General features: G+C 40.0%; 1 protein-coding gene across 10 annotated transcripts in view; it reads right to left on the reverse strand.

The window, feature by feature from the left end:
* MTMR2 (myotubularin related protein 2) overlaps nucleotides 1-13646 on the reverse strand; it is a 92398-nt gene extending 78752 nt beyond the window's left edge. For 2 of the 10 annotated variants that reach the window (XM_070077037.2, XM_017343791.4), the window contains exon 1: nucleotides 13356-13646. Coding sequence is in view for 1 of the 10 variants with exons in the window: in XM_002708615.6 (XP_002708661.1) it covers nucleotides 12352-12431 (80 nt within the window). In the remaining 9 variants the exon portion in view is untranslated. Of the gene's footprint in view, nucleotides 1-3218; nucleotides 3290-12351; nucleotides 12860-13355 lie in introns of those variants that run through there. The other 8 variants (XM_089332998.1, XM_017343785.4, XM_089333021.1 and 5 more) reach the window with 8 other exon arrangements.
* Nucleotides 13647-20559: the final 6913 nt, after the last annotated feature.

Here is a 20559-nt window from a genome sequence, read left to right on the forward strand (position 1 = left end):
GGAGTAAGTGCACAGTGACTCCTGTTGTTGACTTAACAAATTGACACTCTTGTTTATGGCCTCAGTAATCGCCCTAGGCTCTTGTCATGAGCTGCCAAGGCTATGGAAGCCCCCTGAGTTCACTGACTCTGATCATATTTAGACAAGGCCATGGTCAAAGTGGAAGTTCTCTTCTCCCTTCAGAGAAAGGTACCTCCTTCTTTGATGACCCATTCTTTCTACTGGGATCTCACTTGTGGAGATCTTTCATTTAGGTTTTTTTTTTTTTCCCCCCAGAGTGTCTTGGCTTTCCATGCCTGAAATACTCTCATGGGCATTTCAGCCGGATTGGCATAGCTTCTAAGATGCTGGTTGGGAAGCCCACATCCCATATCAGAGTCCCTGGGTTCAGTATCTTATTCCAGCTTCTTGCTAAGGCAGACCCTGGAAGGAAGCATGTGTTTGCTCAAGTGGTTGGGTCCCTACCACTCACATGAGAACCAGGACTGAATTCCCAGCTTGCTGCTGCACCCTACCCCAAAACAGTTGTTAAGACCATCTAAGGAGCGCACAGATAGGAGTGTGTTCTCTCTCTCTCTTCCTCTCTCCCACTTAAGTACTATTTTTCAAGAGAGTTAGACTACATAATGTACAAAGTTCATTTTTAGATTTCATGGTTAGAAAAGGAAAAAATATAATAGAAAATTTATAATTGCCAAGTATAATACTCTTAGTAGAAATGAATACACTGCTTTAAAATGCCATTTAAAATCATATAATTAAAACATCTCCCAAAATACTGGGAATATTTGGGTAATGGTATCTTATAGTAGTTCAAGCACTACAGAATATTTCTCCCCAAATAGGATACGTTTACTAAGGTTATAATTCAATAACTATTGAAATACTATTCATAATATAATATAAAACATAAAGAACACTAAAATTAATCCAAACCCTTATTGCTCAAAAACTAAAAAAAGTTAGTTGCCTCAGATATATTGAGAATTTCAACTATAACAATACAATATTAAAAAACAAAATAATTATAATTATTTAAGCTCTATGAAGCATCAGATTCTGTACAAACAAAACCATTCTTAATAGTGTTTCACATAACCCAAAGGAAAAAAAATTTTTAAACAATAAACTATTCACAGTACAGTTCACCAAGCTCCTACTACTTAAAAAAGCAAGCATGAAACTTGTGCCTACTATTTCATACAAAAATGAAATCCTATCCTACTTTCATAAGCAGAAAACTTAAAATCCTGGTAGAAATAATGGCATAAAAATACAAAAAGGAAATCTTCTTCCTTCCCCAACTCTTCCTTTAAAGTAAATAATAAATCTTTAAAAAAAAAAAAAAAAAGAAAAGAAAGTGGAGAGGAGTAGGGGGGCCAACATAGTAAGCAGCCACCTGCAACAATGCATCCCATATTGAGCACCAACTATTGTTCTGGCTGCTCAGCTTCCAAACCAAATCCCTGCTAATGTCCTGGGAAGGCAGCAGGAGATGGCTCAAGCACTTAGGTCCCTGCCATCCACATGGGAGTCCAGGATGGAGTTCCGGACTCCTAGCTTCAGCCTGGCCCAATTCTGGTTGTTGCAGACATTAGGGAGTGAGCGAATGGATAGAGGATTTTCTCTCTCTCTCTCTCTCCCTCTCCCTTTGTCTTCCCCTATTTCTGCCTTTCAAATAAATGGTAAATCCTGAGGGAAAAAATACAACATGTTTGTCCTCCACCAAGACTACCACCCAATGAGAATTGGTCACAAATTTGACTAAAGATAAAGAAACAGTACATATTTTTTCATGTGTACAACCTATACATGCTTTTAGTTTCTTTTTTCAATTACAGTGGTAGATTGCTTTATGATCTTAGAGATGGTATAAAAGGAGGGTCCCATAAACAGCAAACACAGTGAAACTGGCCTAACAAAAATCCCAATACCTGGCCTGTTAAAAATCTAGCATTCAGGAAACTATCTGTGAGCCTCATCAGCTGTTAATTCTGGAGCAAAAAAACATCAACCTTTCTCATCTTTCCAACATTTATTGTGCCTTTGAGTAAATTATTAAATTTCCTTAGATTTAGTTCTCAATCTGCAAACTTATGGAGAGGAACTGGAATCCAATAAACAACTGGATCAGTAGTTTTCAAAAATTTTTTTTAAGATTTTATTTATTTGAAAGGTAAAGTTACAAGAGGAGAAAGAGAGAAGAGAGAGGTATAGAGAGATCTTCCATCTACTTGTTCCTGGCACGATGGCCAGGGTTAGGCCAGTCTGAAGCCAGGAGCTTCTCCTGAGTCTCATGAAAGTGCAGGGGCCCAAGGACTTGGACATATTATGCTATTTTCCCAGGAACATTAGCAAGGAATTAGATTGAAGTGGAACAGCCAGGGCTTGAACTGGCGCCCATATGAGATGCTGGGGCTGCATGCAGTGGCTCTACCCACTATGCCACAATGCTGGGTCCCAATTCTCAAACTTTTAAGTGCCGATTCCTGAGCCCACTCCCAGTGATTCAGAATGACTGGGCTGGAATCCAGGAAGTTAAATATTCGCAAAGGACTGAAATATGCAAATAGTCCTCAGCCACACTTGATGAACACTAATTAAATGATTTCCAATGCTCCTAACAGTATGAAAAGATGATACAGCTTGTCACAGCATCAAGCTCTTAGGAATTCAGCATCTAACATATTGTGCAGGACATCATACATACTAAACAAATATTTAAAGGGAACGGAAGAGGGGAGAAAGGGGGGGAGGGAAGGAGCAGGTAAAGAAGGGGAGAAGGCTTGCTAGCTAACTGGTTATATTTTTTGCTAAGAAACATACAAGACAATAATACAATTAAACTTGGATAAAAGACACAATTTACGTCAGCAGCCATAAAACAAACTCTGGAGCCTCTGCACAAACACAATTTTAAATGTATCAACTCTCGTCATCCTCTTCTCAAGTCAAACTGCAAAGTACTAAGGAGGAAAAGAAAGAAAACAGTACACAGAGCCAAAAATATTCTACTGGAAAATTACTGGATGACTAAACTGAACGACTGTTTTACTCAGGTAGAAGACAAGACAGAATTTTAAGGACTGAGGGACTGAGGTTTGAAGTTACTGGTTACTCATATGCGGAAACTTCATTTGGGATAATAATGGAGTCCAGAAACATTACTGACAGCATTAACTTTTGTCCATTTTTATTCGCATTTCCCATTCACTTACATTATAATTTTTGAGGTGTTTTATCTTCACTTCTGATGATCTTCAAATGTCAATGGCTCTTAACACATTAACTGTAAACAAACACAAAGGAACTTAGGGGAATTCAGATACTTAAGGAACCCTAGAGTAAAGTATTCTAACTTACTGTGTAAAGTTTAGGAGGGAAACAGAGACAGGGATAAGGCTTTGGCATTGTGTTTACTTGCTTCATCTTTTATTTGGTCTTCAAAATGTAAAACTATTCTTTTGATAAAATGCTATCCTCTTACTCATCAAGCAAAAACAAACCAACAAACAAAAAACAGCTTTCCTTTCCTTTGGAAGAAGAAACATTCAAAGCTAGAGAAATACTGTCTCCACACATGGACTCCCTTAGTTGGCTAATGTGTTGTGCACCTTTATCCTTTTCCTGCAAGGCAAAGGATCAAGGAAACTCATGTCCTTGTCACGACTTCCCAATCAGCCTGCAGCGGGACTGCGCTCTAACCACAAAGCTCTGGCCTAGACCCGGGGACCAAGATGTTCAGGAATTCTTTAAGGTACTGAGATCTTAAAGCCAAACAGACCTGAATTCAAATGTCAAGCTGCTCTCTCTAATCTTCAGTTCTCTTATCTGCAACATTATACTATCTACTTTACATGGTTCTAAAGATCCAATGAGAAAATACATCAAACGCATTTACCACAGTAAGCACATGATAAGTGTTAAAAGCTATTATTTATAGTTGTGCTTTATTAATACTAATACTATTAGCTTATTACCACAACTGCCTACCACTTGGAAAACAAAGTGTATCTTAAGTGATGCTATTTCTACGAACTGCCTTTGATAATAAAGAAAGTTCCCTAATATTGGTAACAAAGGGTGTCTATCTCATACAAAATTTCGTTTTTGACCTTTGCTAGGCGTATGAGCTCAATAAAATTAAGTTGTATAATCACTGGCCCATCATTAACCAATTATTTTCCCTTTGCAACAGCACAACCTCCTGACAAAGCCCCACTTGAACAACTGTTCATATACTTCTATCAAGAAAAACAACGATGCTGAGAAGCGAGACAAAAAGTCTTGTGACTTAGGCCTATTAAACTTTCTAAGCCTGATGAATAAATGTTTTATCAATCCAGAGGAAAATAATCTACCTTTTTCTACTCATTCCTTATGTTTGGAATTTCATGCATAAAATATTAACATTTAATTTAGGTGACACAAGAATACATAAGACATCAATTTCTCTGGATTTTCAATAAAAACTTCAGTTCAAGAACATAAAAAAAAACCACAATATTGGTAAAAGCATACATAAACACCAGTTGAAGGGGCCAATTATGTGTCCTTTATGGAGACCACAATCTTATAATTCAAATGAAACAAAGTATCTAAATAGAATTTGATATTCTAGGGAGAGACATGGATGCATGGTTTAGAATTGGGAACCAAACTCAAGAAGTTAAACAGAACAGGACATCAACCTTATCACTACCATTTTACCTTGCAAGTCCTTCAACTATTCAAATGTAATTTTAAAGAAAGCACAATTAGTCATTCTTTGATTTCTATTTCCCTGTCATTTAATGACCTGGCAATTATTAAAAGTATCACTTTTGTAGTTCTAGATTTTGGATTATAAAAATCTGGCTCTATATAATGAGCACGGGTGGGCACTGTGGGGGCAATGGGTTAAACTGTTGCTTGGTAGCCTGCATCCCATATCAGAATGCCTGGTTCCAGTCCCAGTTACTCCACACTTTCAATCAAGCCTCCTGCATTTAATGCACCTGGAAAGACAGCGGATGATGGCCCAAGTACTTGGGTTCCTACCAGCCACACAGGATACTTGGATGGAGCTCCCAGCTCTGGCTCTCACAAGCATTTTGGGAGTGTACCAGCAGATGGAAAATCTCTGTCACTCTGCCTTTCATATTAATAAAGCTTAAAGTTAAAAAAAGAGATAATCACAGAAAATAAGAAAGCTGAACTCAGGAGTTCAGAGTTCCACGATGTTCTGGCAACTGGACATAACCTAAAACTACATGTGACTGCCAAAAAGTATCCTTTAGAAGGAGTGTGCATTCTCCCCTTTCTCCTAAAAATGCAATGACTAATACTTCAGATCCACTATACCAAATACATACTATCTCTAGGTTTTTATGTGGGGAAAAAGCATAAAAATATCTCTTGTTTTAAGTCATTATTAGTTTGGATTTTCTGTTACTGAAAAACAAAGGAAGAATTTTCCAAATAATTTTTAAATATATATATAAATAGTTTAAAAGTTAACTTTTATTGTATTTAAAACATAGTGATTACTGCCATGGGTCCTATGTACTTGGATGAAGAAGAATTATCAAGCTTGTTCTTTAATGGTCTGGAGCAATGAAAACGTAAGTACATATAAAGAAACACATCAGGAGAAAGAAGCACAGTTCTGTGAAATATAACTTTAAGGAATTGACATTATTTTCATTATGAAAGTATCTTCAACATTTCAACAACCTTACACCAATCTTAGCTTTTAGTTGAGTTCCATTTTTAACCTTATTTCCTGTGGAAAGCAGGATTAGAAAATCACTCCCTGACTGTTGTCCTCTTTAAGAATTCTCAATACCATCAACTGCGATTTAATTAAATCATATCACAGACACAAGGATTTTAAGTCCTTGCATATTTAAAATCATTTTCATTTAAAAAGGAAAATATTCCACACTTAAATCTAGAAAATTTCCACTACTCAAATCCTGAATCACATGTGATCTTTGGCCTTGGTGGTTTTGAATACAATAGCATTAACTTGGCAGCTTTCCAAAATAAACTCAATGCTTTCTGGACATCTGCATCCAGGTTATGTCCTTCCCTCGGGTATAATCCAGGTTCTCTGGTTCACTGATGGCCTCCTAAAATTTCTTCTTTATAAACTTTTTTCAAATATTTGTCACCACTAACATAGCTGATAAAGGCTTTATTTTGAGAAGCCTAACACATATATTTTTGATTTGTGTTACTCAGGGCTGAGAAAGAAAATATCACAGGAAATTTCCTAAAAAATCAGATATAATAAAGCAATGAGATGACTTGTATTTTCCACTACTTCAGCCTACATTTTCACAAAAACGACCTCAAGTAATAGGTTTATAGTACCTCTAACATAGGGCTTAACTGTTTCATCTAATGTTAACGGAGACAGGAGGTGGCAATTAGGCAAAGATCCAAGGAAGAAGTCTTCAAACTTCTTAATATGCATCAAGACCCTCTGGAAAGGTTTGTTAAAACTGAAACTGCTGGACCTTGCCCACCCCCCCAAGTTTTTGATCCAATTAGGTTTAAGACTGGGCCCAAAAATTTGCATTTTTAATAAATACTCATAGGATGTGGATGCTGCTGGTCTGGAATCACAATTTGGGAACTACTTACTGATCTAAAGAAAATTATGGATGACAACATACAAGGAAAGAAGAAAAAGTATACAGGAGCCAAATTCAGCTTCACTACTAACCTGCCCCTTTTTGACTAATTAAATGGCCTTTTTTAAAAATATGGAGAATAGTTACTGATCAGTTCACAGTATTGGATCCTTTAGATCTCTGAAATAATGAAGTCCAAAATAAGGAATTATTAATCTACCAGTATTCTTAATGTCTGATGCAAGGCACTACTAACTATGCCAAGGTTATAGTTTCAACCTGGTGGCTGCACTTTGTTCTGCAGCTGTAGTTCCTGCCACTGATTCAGTCCAGCTGCCTCAGGAGGTGTGCCGAGAATCACAAGGGAGTGGGTAAGAATATGTGATTATACAAAAATATCACCATACTGGGAAAACAACCCAGAAGCACATTTCCTACCAGCATATCACTTTTCAATGACTTTAAGGATGAAATTGAAGGTGAAGCCTTACAACAAAATGTTAGAAATGTTGGAAACTCTTCCACTTCCTCAGGTTTTAAGTACAAGGCAAAGAAACAAAAACTCAGGATTTGCTGTTTTCAAGAAATAATTTCAAGGAAGACAATTTCAAAATATAATTAAGTGCACCTATTTAGCACAGAATTTAAGACACAGAGAAAGGGGCTGCATTGTGGCGCAGCTGGTTAAGCCACCACCCACAATGCCAACATCCCATATAAGCAACCAGTTCAAGTCCTGGCTGCTCCACTTCCAATACAGATCCATGCTAATACACCTGGGAAACTAACAGAGGATGGCCCAAGTGCTTGGACCCTGCACTCATGTGGGTGACCTGCAAGAGTTCCTGGCTCCTGGTTTGGGGCTGGCTCAGCTTCAGCCATTGCAGCCATTTTGGGAGTGAAATCAGTGGATGGAAGATCTCTCTCTCTCTCTCCCCCTTCCTGTCTCTGTAATTCTGCCTTTCAGATAAATAAATCTTAAAAAAAAAAAAAAAAAAAAAGACACAGCTAAGGATGCCTACATCCCACATCAGAGTGCCTGAGGGTCTCGTGCTCCTGTTTCAGATTCAGTTTCCTCTAATTCATACCATGGAAAGCAGCAGATGAAGGCCCAAATAACAGGGTCCCTGACATCCATACATTGATGGAGTTCCACACTCCTGGCTTCAGCCTAGCCTAGACCTCCCAGTTGTGGGCACTGGGGGAATGAACCAACAGATGGAAATGTATTCTCTACCCCCTCCCCCACTTCCTGCCTTACAAATAAAATTTCTAATTTAAATAATTAGTCAGAGACTACTTTGACTACGTGTGCCTGTGTGCTTCCTCTTTTTTTTAATGTTAAATGTAAATATCACAAGCTCATAAATGTTAATGAAACTACCTAGAAACCAAATAAAAAAACTCAAACAAATAACTACAGCATGAAGATTTACAAAAGATGAAATACATACACATTAAATGAATGACAAGTTAAAGAAGCCAAAGTAATCAAGAGTAGCAGTTAGAAAAAGAGATGGAAGAAGGGAGCATAGTAAATCTCAATTTATATGAGAGTAGACACAGAAAAGATAATGCAGTCAGTAAAATCAGCTCTGAATGTCAAGAGGAGGCATAGGAAAACAACTTGAACTTGAACCTGAAGTTTACCTGGTCAGGCCAAATTCAACAAAAGAAAATTCTTTTTAATACCTTGAATAGGAACAAGAAATAAGACCAGAACCGAATAGTCAGTATTCCTGTATTCAGAGCACCTATCTGGCACTAGATATTGTATCATTTACTTAAGTGTAGAAAAAGTAATCAAAGAAAACTACTCAGGCAGCACTTTCATAATACTGTATAAACTGACAAACACAATACCAGACTAGAATGGCAGAAGATTACCAATGTGAGGGCACTTCAAAACCTTTCTGGAAGATGAAAAGATGAGATACATTTTCTGTGAGCTTTTTGGACCTAATGTTAAATTCTACTGTATATATTATTGCAATTCTAAGTCTCAGGCCCCACCCTAGCTATCAAATATAGCCCATGATACTATTTTATTCATGTCATATAGTGGCTATATTTCTATCAAGAATCAGAGCAAGACTAGTGAGAATAAAATTATGGACTACAGATAAATAGATATCAGTATACTCTGGCGAACTTTTTCTCAACTTTCTGTGGGGCTGGACACATGTGAAGAATGGTCAATAACAGAATATGCAGGAGTTTCAAAGGCACGATATGTAAGAATTGAATGTTTGTTTCAGTATGGCAGTATCAAGCAGGACTCAAACTACTTTTTGGCATTTTATAAGGATTCAGGCTGATAGAACAATAGCTTATTAGGAAAGTACTATCTAAATAGCATCTAAAGAATGCAACTGTTCTTTTATGACCAAAGGCATCAAGTTCATGACGATTTAGAAGCAACAGCAACTCTAAAATAACTACAGACACATATCAAGAATCAACATATGCTTAATGTGACTGTGCCCAAGTCTTTCACCCAACTTCAACAGACTCTAATTTTCAAAATTCGGTGGGCAACCAGATGGGCTAATGTATTATTTTTCAAATTTATATTCTTCCTACTTCCCAGATATTTATATATTTAAACACAACACATAATATTTAAGTTGAGTTCATCTAATAAAATACTTGAAGGTGCCAGTGCTATGGCACAGCAGGTAAAGCCGCTGCCTCCAGTGCCGGCATCCCTTATGGGCGCCAGTTCGAGTCCTGGCTGCTCCACTCCCGATCGACCTCTCTGCTATGGCCTGGGAAAGCAGAAGATGGTCCAAATCCTTGAGACTCTGCTCCCACGTGGGAGACCTGGAAGAAGCTCCTGGCTCCTGGCTTCGGATCAGCACAGCTTGGGCCGTTGAGGCCAATTAGGGGAGTGAACCATCAGATGAAGACCTCTCATTCTCTCTCTCTCTGCCTCTCCTTCTGTCACTGTGTAACTCTGACTTTCAAATAAATAAATAAAATCTAAAAGTACTTGAAGAGGCCAGAGATGAACATATATCTGGATTACTAACTTCAGCCATAAATTTGAAATTTTGGTAACCTGAAGATAAAGATGCAATTATAAAGTTTCCATTTTCTATCTCACAAAAAGCATACATAATTTTTTGCATAAGCAATTCTCCATGAATCCAAACTAAGTAGAAATTTATGTCAACCTACTGTGTAAAAGACATGCTCCAACACACTGAACACTATTATTAACTACTACTTTACATGCAATATCAAAACAAATTCATAAGGCAATTTTCTAATTGAGTCTTTGTACAAAAACGTAAGCAGAAAGCATAAAAATAAACCACAGTTTTAAGGCTGACATTTCTGTAAAAGACTGAGATAATATATCCCAAATATGGTATTTTGCTTTGTCATGAGCTAGCAAGGCAAAAACAAAAACAATCTACAAATAAACTTACCAAAGCTTTTAGAATTATGATAGCCCAGCATGGCTGTGTATTAGAATCACCAGTGACTACCTGGGTGGCCTAAAATGTTTTAAATTAAGCTTTCTAACAAGTGCTTATAATGTAGCTAATTTTATACTAAAAGGGAGTGCCACAAACAAGTATGATAACAACTGAAATAAAAAAATATGAAAGAACTTAACAGGGTAACCTTTATGTAGCAGACATTCAATAATTGTTTTTGTACCTCCCAAAGGTGAAGAATGAAAGCTGACACTCTCTTGTTGAAAATTCAAAGTCATATTTGTCCAGATAGGACAGCTAATCTATTTATAGTCAAATTCTTTTGGGGAGTTAATTTTCTCAAATTCATAAATCATTAATGTAACTTCTTTTATTAATTATAATACATATATAAACATTAACTTTCTAAAAAAAGAGAAATCTCAGCAAATTTAATGTGTCAAACTGACAGTAAGGTAAATTAGTTTATATTAATCAACAATTTATTTAATATAATTTGAAAATCCAGAACAAAGATTATTTGTAAGGAGAATATAAGTAATTGATAAAGAAAAACATTCATTTTAGTATTATTAAGATAAAAAATTATAGAAGTTTAGAATTCTATGGGCTCTTACAGATGTTTTAGACCAACTTCCTTATGTTAAAAGAGACAACTAAGGACTAGAAAGTTAACTGACACAAGCTGAATAGCTAGCTAGCCAGGGACTTTCACACAGGAGCCTCCTAACTTCCAGTAACTTATTTCTTTCTAATCTACTGTGATGCCTCCAGTGGTTCTGATTCCTCTCCTTTGGATTAGAGTTCTGGTCGCCTCATTTGTTTTCTTTATATTCTATTTTAAACCACAGTTTTCATGTATAACTTTCCCATGTGATTGTAATTTTCCAACCTGTTTTCTAAATGATTTTACAGCTGAGCATGTAAATCCTCAGCTTTCTGAATTTCACAGTAACACAGAATTCAAAAAATGGTGGAAATAAACATAATCAACTGCACAGAAAAAGTCTTTGTCCTGGATACTCCAATATACAAATTTAAAACACCACTTAGTGAGTACCTGTTACATGCACAGTCCACGGTCAGTACTGAGTGTTAGGAGATGATTAAGGTAGGCTACTAGCTTTCAAATAGCCTACAACCTAGTAGTAAAGACAAACCAACAACTACAGTGTGCTTGTTAAGGACTCTGAAAAAGGAGTAGGCAGGGAGCTATGAATGCATATGGGGAAAAAAATCTAATTTTGAATGACAGGATAAGTCAGTGGCTGGCCAATGAGGTACTGAATACCAACAGGACAAAATGGCAGTTCTATTCATGTTTAGCAGTGTCCAAAATAAACTTAACAGAATAACTTCAATTTATTCAAGGACAAAATGAAAACTGTTTTCACACAGCAGTTTAGTATCTAATAATTCTCTAGTAACAATAACACTACTTTTCAGGGTAAAAGAAACTGACTCCATTATGGCTATCTCACAATACAGGTCTTCTGTTATTTCCTAATAAATCTGAAATTACTATTTTAAAACTAAAGAAAAAGACTGTATGAAAACATTTCTAATTAGTATATACAACGGCTCTCCGCAAAGCTCATAAACTAACGTCCTCAAAAATTCCAGGACAAAATTCCCATCTGTTACAAGAGAAATGACAAGAAAGAAAACCACCACTCATTTTGCTTCCTTAAACCAATCACTGAGGATGAAGACTACTACTCAGATTCCTCCAGCTGGAACGCTGAGAAAAGCAGAAGGGATGTTTTTATTTACATATTTAAGCAAAACTGGAGGTGGGCAGAAAAATCGAAGTGTAGGGGAAAGCATAACAGAGTTAAGACTATGAAGTGATGAAAAGGAAAAAGTTAAACAAGAACTCAAAAACCACAGACTTCAATGGAAGAAAGAAAGGTTTTGGACAGAGGTAAAGAGAAAGGCAGGAAATGGGGGGTGGGGGGTAGCGGGAGAAGGCCTATCCAAAAAAAAGGGGGGGGGGATTTGAGAGAGACAAAAAAAGTAATGAGCTGGGGCTTCCCCGACCGCGGAGAAAACGAGATCGGGGTTCAAGAGGTAGCGGGACCGATGAAGCAGCAGCGAGTGTTAACCTCTTCTTCCTCAGCCTCTACGCCCCAGAGAGGAAGGAAGAAGTGCTTCCCAAGTCCCAGGGAAGGAATTCCGGCAGAGGCTTCGGGAGCCAGAAGGGGCGAGTCGGGCTCCATCCAGCGGGTCCCGGCCCCTGTCCATCCCTCTAGGACGCTGGGCGGGGCCCTGCGCGTCCTGGTTACCTGGATAGGGAGTCCACGCTGGGCGGCCGGGCTACCGCCCGCTGGGAGCCCAGACTCTCGCAGCTCGAGCTCTTCTCCATGGCGCGGCGGCGGTAGCAGGAGGGAAGGACTAAAACGACCTCCGCGGCGGCCGGGCGGGAGGAGCGGAGGGCGGAGTGCGCCGGGCTAGGGCCGCGGTTAGGCCAGCGCCGGTCCGGGAGGGAGACCGGAAGCGGCCATGTTCCCCCAGACTGCACCGCGCCCGGGGGCTGCAGGGGAGAGGGAGGACCCCGTGGCGCCCCTTAGACGCCGGCCCCGACGCGCTCGGCGGGTGCGTCCGGGCCGCCCCTGGGCTCAGGCTAGGAGGGCGACTGAGTGTTCTTGGGGTGAGAGGAACCAGTGGAGCGAAGAGAGGCGAGGATGCTGCAGAGGGAGGGAAAATTCGAGAATGAATACTGGGAAGGGACCAAGGGTCTTAGAGGGAAGGCAAGGCTCTGAAAGCGCGGAGATGATTGAGACAGGAATGTGTGGGGTCAAGGAAAACGAGAGGACAGGGTCGTGAGAAGTGGGCGGGCCCTAGGATGGAGGGGCAGAAGGAACACGGGGGTCGGTAGGCGGGGAGTACGCGAAAATGGGTGTACTTAAGGGATGAGGAGACCAGAGATAAAGATGAATGAGGGGCTGCAATGGTTATGGGGTAGAGCGGCGCAGACATGGTTCAAATTCAGGCTTTGCCAGCCTCGTGCATGTAATGCAGAGCCTTGAAACTCGGCTTACCTTTAAAAATGGAAGAACAATCTCCGCTTGGATGAGTGTTTAAGTGTAAAATGCTTAAAACGATGTAGGGCAGAGAATAAGCAGACAGCTAGTAGAGTTACCTTCTACCTAAGCTGTAGCGAATAGATTGGACTAATGCATAGAACGTTTCTAGCATAAATTCAATAAATGGTAGCTGCCATGAGAAGATGAAGGAAGGATAGCACAGAAGCAAGAAGTGGTTGCTGGAGGTAATGGGGAGAGCATACCATTGGTAGCGAAAAAACAGTGCTGATCTCTCAGTTCCTCTTCCTCACCTGGCCCAGCGTCAAGGAGAGGGCACTGGGAAAGGAGCTGAAATTGGAGGCCGACCGTGACTTGGATTGAGTGGATTTGTAGAGTGTCCAAAAGTGTGTCCAGGAAAAGCACTTTGACATCAATCTGCTGTCCCCTTTAGAAAGAATTGCGGAAGAGAGAATGGGGGAGAACTAATAAATATACACAAAAAACTTGGTGTTTAATAAAGGACAAACTTTTCCTGCTGTTTCACATTCCACTGCAGAGCAGGAAGGGAGTGTGGAGGGATAGAGCTATGATAAGAGAACAGGAACTGGGTAAAAGGGAAATGCTTGTGCTAGTAATTTTCCTTTACACAGAACACAGGAAAGACAGGACAACAGAAAAGAATTCTGATTGAAAAGGAATTCCAGTCACATCATATGGGGTGTAAAGTTATGCAAAGATTATGTCTGTAAAATACTACACTAAATCTTTTTTTTAATTCCTTGCTAAGATAAATAGGATTATACTGATTTAAATTAAATTTGAATTCTACTCTGCAATTGATGTTTTTAGGAAATTCTTAAAGTATAGGAGCAGTAAGATCTTAACTTGCTAGTACATTCTCCAGAAGAACAACCTACTTTTGTTACTTTTAGGGTAAGAGTAGTTATTAATGAATCGATGTGTGCTTAAGTACAAAATCTGTTCTCCAGCTTGACAAGGACAAATAGCAACCAATTGTTTATATTTCTGTAAGTTTTAAAAAGCTCAGTATCTACATTGATTCATAGGAATTTACTGCTTCCCTAGCCAAATGTTGACTCACTGTCACCTGATGCCATTTGACTTAGATTTCCCAAACTTAGTGAAGATTGATGAGCCCTTGAGTGAGTGCCACATACGTCCTCTTACTCTGTTCATTTCTGGCATTGTGTTAATTAGAGTACTTAAAACCGTTTGCCTAGTAGTGCAATACTTTGTGTATGGTACACCTTGTTAGTAATAAAAAACAGTGTAGTTAAGTTTATAGAGTTTGGAACCAGGTAAATCTGCTCTGGAATCCTGTTTTTATCACCAAACTTGGTCTATATTGTAATTAAGCTGTTTCTCATCTACATACATAGTATGTATCTTATACTACCTACAGAGTAGGTTGATTTTTTTTTCCCACAGAGTCAGTTGCACAGTAGGCTACTGGTAAATCGATCTATTATTTGTTTTCCCGCTGAATTTGGTGCTTTACTTCCAACCTGAATGGTGAAACTATTCAGAGTGGGAGGAAAAAATAAAAAAGCAAACAATACGTTAATCTCTGTTGAAAGTTAAGTTAGTACTGAATTCTTTTTCTGATATGTTGGCTCCTATGTCATGTACTCATGAGAAACCAATCTGATTAGGACTTTGTACACCTCAGTTTTCATATCTTTTAAAAACATTTCAATTGCGGTGGGTGCTGTGGCATAGTAGGTTAAGCCTCTGCCTGCAGCACCAGCATCCCATATGGGCCTTTGTCAAATCCTGACTTCTCCATTTCCCATCCAGTTCCCAGATAATGGCCTGGGAAAGCAGTGGCAGATGGCCCAAATGCTTGGGCCCCTGCAGCTACACAGGAGACCTGGAAGAAGCTCCTGGCTCCTGGCTTTGGATGGCTGTTAACAGCCATTTAGGGAGTGAACCAGTGGTTGGAAGACCTCTCTTTGTGTCTTTGCCTCTCTTTGTAACTCTATCTCTCAAATAAATAAATAAATCTTTAAAAAGGGTGGGTGGGCAGCGATGTGGTGCAGCAAGTTAACGCCCTGGCCTGAAGCACTGGCACCCCATAGGGGCACCGGTTCTAGTACCAGCTGCTCCTCTTCCGATCCTGCTCTCTGCTATGGCCTGGGATTGCAGTAGAAGATGGCCAAAGTCCTTGGGCCCCTGCACCCATGGAGGGGGGGACCTGGAAGAAGCTCCTGGCTCCTGGCTTCGGATCAGTGCAGCTCCATCCGTTGTGGCCATCTGGGGAGTGAACCAGTGGAGGGAAGACCTTTCTGTCTACCTCTCTCTGTGTAACTCTGTCTTTCAAATAAATAAATAAATCTTAAAAAAAGATTTCAATTTATACCAGATCACATAGGAACTATTGCTATAATGTGCAATGTGTGCGTTTTTCCAAGTATGCATTCCTTAAATTCATGTTTATAGAATTATGTAAGAAATATAAGCATTCTTATTCATTACATATTAATGAGTATAAAGAACAGTGAGGGTTGTGTATTAACCCCCTCCATGGACTTAATGATTAGATACTGTCAAATCCAATCATTTTCACCACAAAATAAAAGGTCAGGATTTCCAATTCCTAACGATATTATGAACTAATATGGGCTGTGTCTTCCTCCCCCATCTCAGCCTTGGAATGATGTAGAAGCTGGGAGGAGATTGTTGGAGCTGAGAAGTTAAAACCGGAAGTCCTTTGAGAGAGAAGGTGTCTAAATCCCAGAGAAAAGTGGAGAATAGCAGACCATACAAATATGGAAGGAAACTATCTTAGGTTGTTTTCTTCTCCGTACATACCATGACCGGATCATTGTCTTCCAGCCACTTCTACAAGGCCGAAAATAAATGTCAGCCCAGTACGAAGGAACAGCAGAGCAAGCTCAAGATATATCCAGATATAGAGAGTGAGATAGGTGAGATAGTTGAGATAGAGATATCGCCATCTGAGATGAGAGAACTAATAAGGACAGTTATAGGAAGACTTGCCAGATCTTAGGACCAGGTTGCCTGATTGCTAGAGGGGATTGTAATTGAGGAATGGTCTTTCCAGGTTGAAGTGCCAAGGAAGCATAGCCTCCTAATTTTTCCTAACTTCTCAAGGACACACATAAACTTGAATTTTGTGTGCTTCCCCAGAATACATCTTACCAGTTAAGGAACAAAGTATTGCAAAGGGACATGTGCTCTCCAGGAAAAATAAGAAATTTCAGTACCATAATGCCTGTAAGCACAATACATACATAGCAATAACAAAAAAAAAATGTATTTAAGAAATGAGATTATTTTTACAAGAAATAGGAAAAAATAGTTATACAGAAGGGTCAGTTATAAAGCCTGAATATGAAGTTTATAGTTGTTGAATACTTCAGCAGGTGGGTTAAATGGAAGAATGAATTGGTCAAAGAACTTGTGAGGTTGACATTCAAGTGAAGCAACACCTTAGATACAAAAAACAAAAATACAGAAGAAAAGCTAAGATAAGGGCAGGTAAGTATCAACATCAATATAATTTAGAGGCAGGGGAAATATTTAAGGATATAATTATCAAAAATTCAGAAGATGAAAGACTAAAAAATAGAAGTGCTTACAGAAGCTTATCAGTTTATTGCCATTATAACATACATGTTTAGCACAGTGATTTAGACACCACTTGGGATATCCACACCCCATACTGAAGTGCCTGGGTTTGAGTCGCAGCTCTGCTTCCTATTCCAGCTTTCTCATAATGTGCATCCTGGGAGGCAGCAGGTAATGCCTCAAGTAGTTGGGTTCCTACCACCTACCTCAACTGAATTCCTCACTTCTCACTTCAACTCGGCCCAACCACAACTGTTGCAGACATTTGGGGAGTGAACCAGCAGACAGAAGATAGATTCATTCATTCTCTCTGTCTTTCTCTGTCTCTCTTTCTCTCTCTCTCCCCCTCCCCCTGCATGTCAAGTAGGTAAAAGTATCAATAAAATACTCACACAGTGGCCGGCGCCGCGGCTCACTAGGCTAATCCTCCGTCTAGCGGCGCCGGCACACCAGGTTATAGTCCCGGTTGGGGCGCCAGATTCTGTCCCGGTTGCCCCTCTTCCAGGCCAGCTCTCTGCTGTGGCCCGGGAGTGCAGTGGAGGATGGCCCAGGTGCTTGGGCCCTGCACCCCATGGGAGACCAGGAAAAGCACCTGGCTCCTGGCTCCTGCCATCGGATCAGCGCGGTGCGCCGGCCGCAGCGCGCCGGCCGCGGCGGCCATTGGAGGGTGAACCAACGGCAAAGGAAGACCTTTCTCTCTGTCTCTCTCTCTCACTGTCCACTCTGCCTGTCAAAAAATAAAAATAAATAAATAAATAAATAAAAATACTCACACAGTGTCAAATAGAGTGTGTATATATGTGTATTAATTCCACGCCTTGACATAGCAAAAAGAAATGTAGGTGTATTTAATATATGCACAAAAGCCTTTAAAAGATATATTCAAAATATGCACAAAAACCTTCAAAATAAAAAGCAGCCTATCATAAAATAACACAAGGATCAAACTGATATCACACTTTTCCAAATCAGCTGCAAGAATATGAAGGTGTTCAGGACACACTACCTCCAAATATGCCATGTTGGCATAATGAATATTTTAATCTGAAGGAATTTGAGAGAACTATAGAAGGAGGAAGGTTACTTTTCCACACCCTTCTTCAATAAAATACATCATAAAGCCAAGGAAGAATTTTCTGATGTTGCCCTGAAGCAGATCACAAGAAGCTCAGGTGAGAGGTGCCTTCTTTATAACCGTAAGGAAAATAACCTGCATTTCAGAAAATGAAGAGCCAGAGAGAAGAATCTGACAAATGTATCTCATTAAGTTTTTCTCAGTTTATTGCTATTATATCACACATGTTTGGCTTCTTATATTTCTCCATTACTATCCGTTTTTTTGTTGTTGGTAAGACATTTTATTTGAAAGAGTTAGGGAGAGAGGGAAAGATGGAGAGAGGTCTTCCATCCATTAGTTTATTCCCCAGATGACCACAAGGGCTGGGCTGGGCCAGGCTGAAGCCAGGAGCTTCTTCTAGATGTCCTGAATGGGTGCAGGGCGCCAATCACTTGGACCACCTGCTGCTGCTTTCTCTGGTGCCTAAGCAGGGAGATGGATTGGAAGTGGAGCAGCCAGGACTTAACTGGTACCCATATGGGATTCCAGTACTGCAGGTGGTGGCTTAATTAACCCACTATGCCACAATATTGGCCCCAATTCTCCATTCTTTATCGAACCTAATATAATATTTTAATATGTTAAACCATTCCATAGAGTCTTCATTTTCTTCTGAAGGCACTCATATCACATAAAATTTATAAAATAAATGTGTTTGATTTTCTCCTGTCAATCTGTCTTTTGTTAGTGGGACCCTAGCCATGAACCTATAGTAAATATTTTTTCTCTATAAATATTTTTAAAGTACAAGAAGCAAGTGTTTAACCTAGCGGTTGAGACATCCACATTCCATATCAGAATGCCTGGGTTTTCAGTCTTGATATCAACTTCCTGCCAATGCAGCCCCTGGGAGGCAGTAGTGATAGCTTCAGTATATGGGTCCCTACCATCACATGGAAGACCTGGATTGTATTCCAGGACCCTGGTTGCAGCCTCGGCTGTTAGAAGCATTTAAAGAATTAACCAGTGAATGGGAGGTCTCTTTCTGCCTTTCAAGTAAATACATTTTTTAAATTAAAATGTAAGATGAAAGTCTATAAAATTTTACATTCACTTAAGTTATCACTAAAGTATAAGGGAAAAATAGATATATTTCTCAAGCATCCAAGACTTCAAGAGGTTTATTACTCAAATCCCTCCTTGAATGTATTCTGAAATACTCTAGCAAAAGTATTTAAGAGTTCCTTAACAGATATATGGGACTGGAATGAGGAGACCGGAGGGAGGTTAGAGTGCGCCAAAGAACTTTTCTTGCTCAGGGGTAGAGATGTCAATGGCCAGGGAGTGCAGTGGAGGATGGCCCAGGTGCTTGGGCCCTGCACCCCATGGGAGACCAGGAAAAGCACCTGGCACCTGGCTCCTGCCATCGGATCGGCGCGGTGCGCCGGCCGCAGCGCGCTGGCCGCGCCGGCCATTGGAGGGTGAACCAACGGCAAAGGAAGACCTTTCTCTCTGTCTCTCTCTCTCACTGTCCACTCTGCCTGTCAAAAAAAAAAAAAAGAAAGAAAGAAAGAAACTAATGGAAGAATTAATATATCAGCCATCTTTTACTAGATTATGGTACAATAACAATCCCCAAGTTTTAGTGACTTGTCAATTTCAGATAGGCTGTGATGCTCTTCTATGTATCTTGTTTCTGGGACTCAAAATGAGGGACTAGCCTTGTCTGGGAAATGCAGATTTCCGTTTTTGGCAAAGTGAAAAGTTCAGTAATTCTTAACACTTTTCTTTCGATGGGGCATATGTCACATTTACACATATTCTGCTAGATAAAGAAAGTGGAGTGAGAGGTTTGCTTCCCTTACAGAAAGGGACCTTGTAGGCAACCAAGATGTAGGAAATAATATAATCTAACATAATATTCAAGTTTAGCTAAAAATTAATAGAAATAAAAAGTAAATTTTCAAAGCAGCTAAAGAAAATACAACCCAGCTAAATGAAGAAAACCAAGAAGAAAAATATGCAAACTTGATGGAGCAGCAATAACAAAAATGTAAGATAACCAATAAAATATAGTTCCTCTGACTTAAAAATAAGATCAAGCAAGATGTTTATTATAAGAGATAAGTTTTTTAAAAATCAAGAAAGGGGGCTGGCACTGTGGTGCAGTGGGTTAATGCCCTGGCCTGAAGCACCAGGATCCCATATGGGCGCCAGTTAAAGACTCGACTGCTCCACTTCCCATGCAGCTCTCTGCTATGGCCTGGGAAAGCAGTAGAGGATGGCCCAAAGTCATTGGGCCCCTGCACCCACGTGGGAGACCTGGAGGAAGCTCCTGGCTCCTGGCTTCAGATCGGCATAGCTCCGGCCATTGCGGCCATCTGGGGAGTGAACTAGTGGATGGAAGACCTCTCTCTCTCTCTGGCTCTCCTCTCTCTGTGTAACTCTGACTTTCAAATAAATAAAATATTTTTAAAAAGCCAAGAAAGTTTGACCATAGATTGAAAAATATGAAAAATATGTAACAGGCCTTACAAAGATTTAATGAACTACTGGGCCGGCGCCGTGGCTCAATAGGCTAATCCTCCACCTTGCGGTGCTGGCACACCGGGTTCTAGTCCCGGTTAGGGCGCCGGATTCTGTCCCGGTTGCCCCTCTTCCAGGCCAGCTCTCTGCTATGGCCAGGGAGTGCAGTGGAGGATGGCCCAGGTGCTTGGGCCCTGCACCCCATGGGAGACCAGGAAAAGCACCTGGCACCTGGCTCCTGCCATCGGATCGGCGCGGTGCGCCGGCCGCAG

The sequence above is a fragment of the Oryctolagus cuniculus genome, chromosome 1, assembly GCF_051225735.1.
Source record: "Oryctolagus cuniculus isolate XC-2025 breed Fujian yellow rabbit chromosome 1, ASM5122573v1, whole genome shotgun sequence".
Taxonomy (NCBI): domain Eukaryota; kingdom Metazoa; phylum Chordata; class Mammalia; order Lagomorpha; family Leporidae; genus Oryctolagus; species Oryctolagus cuniculus.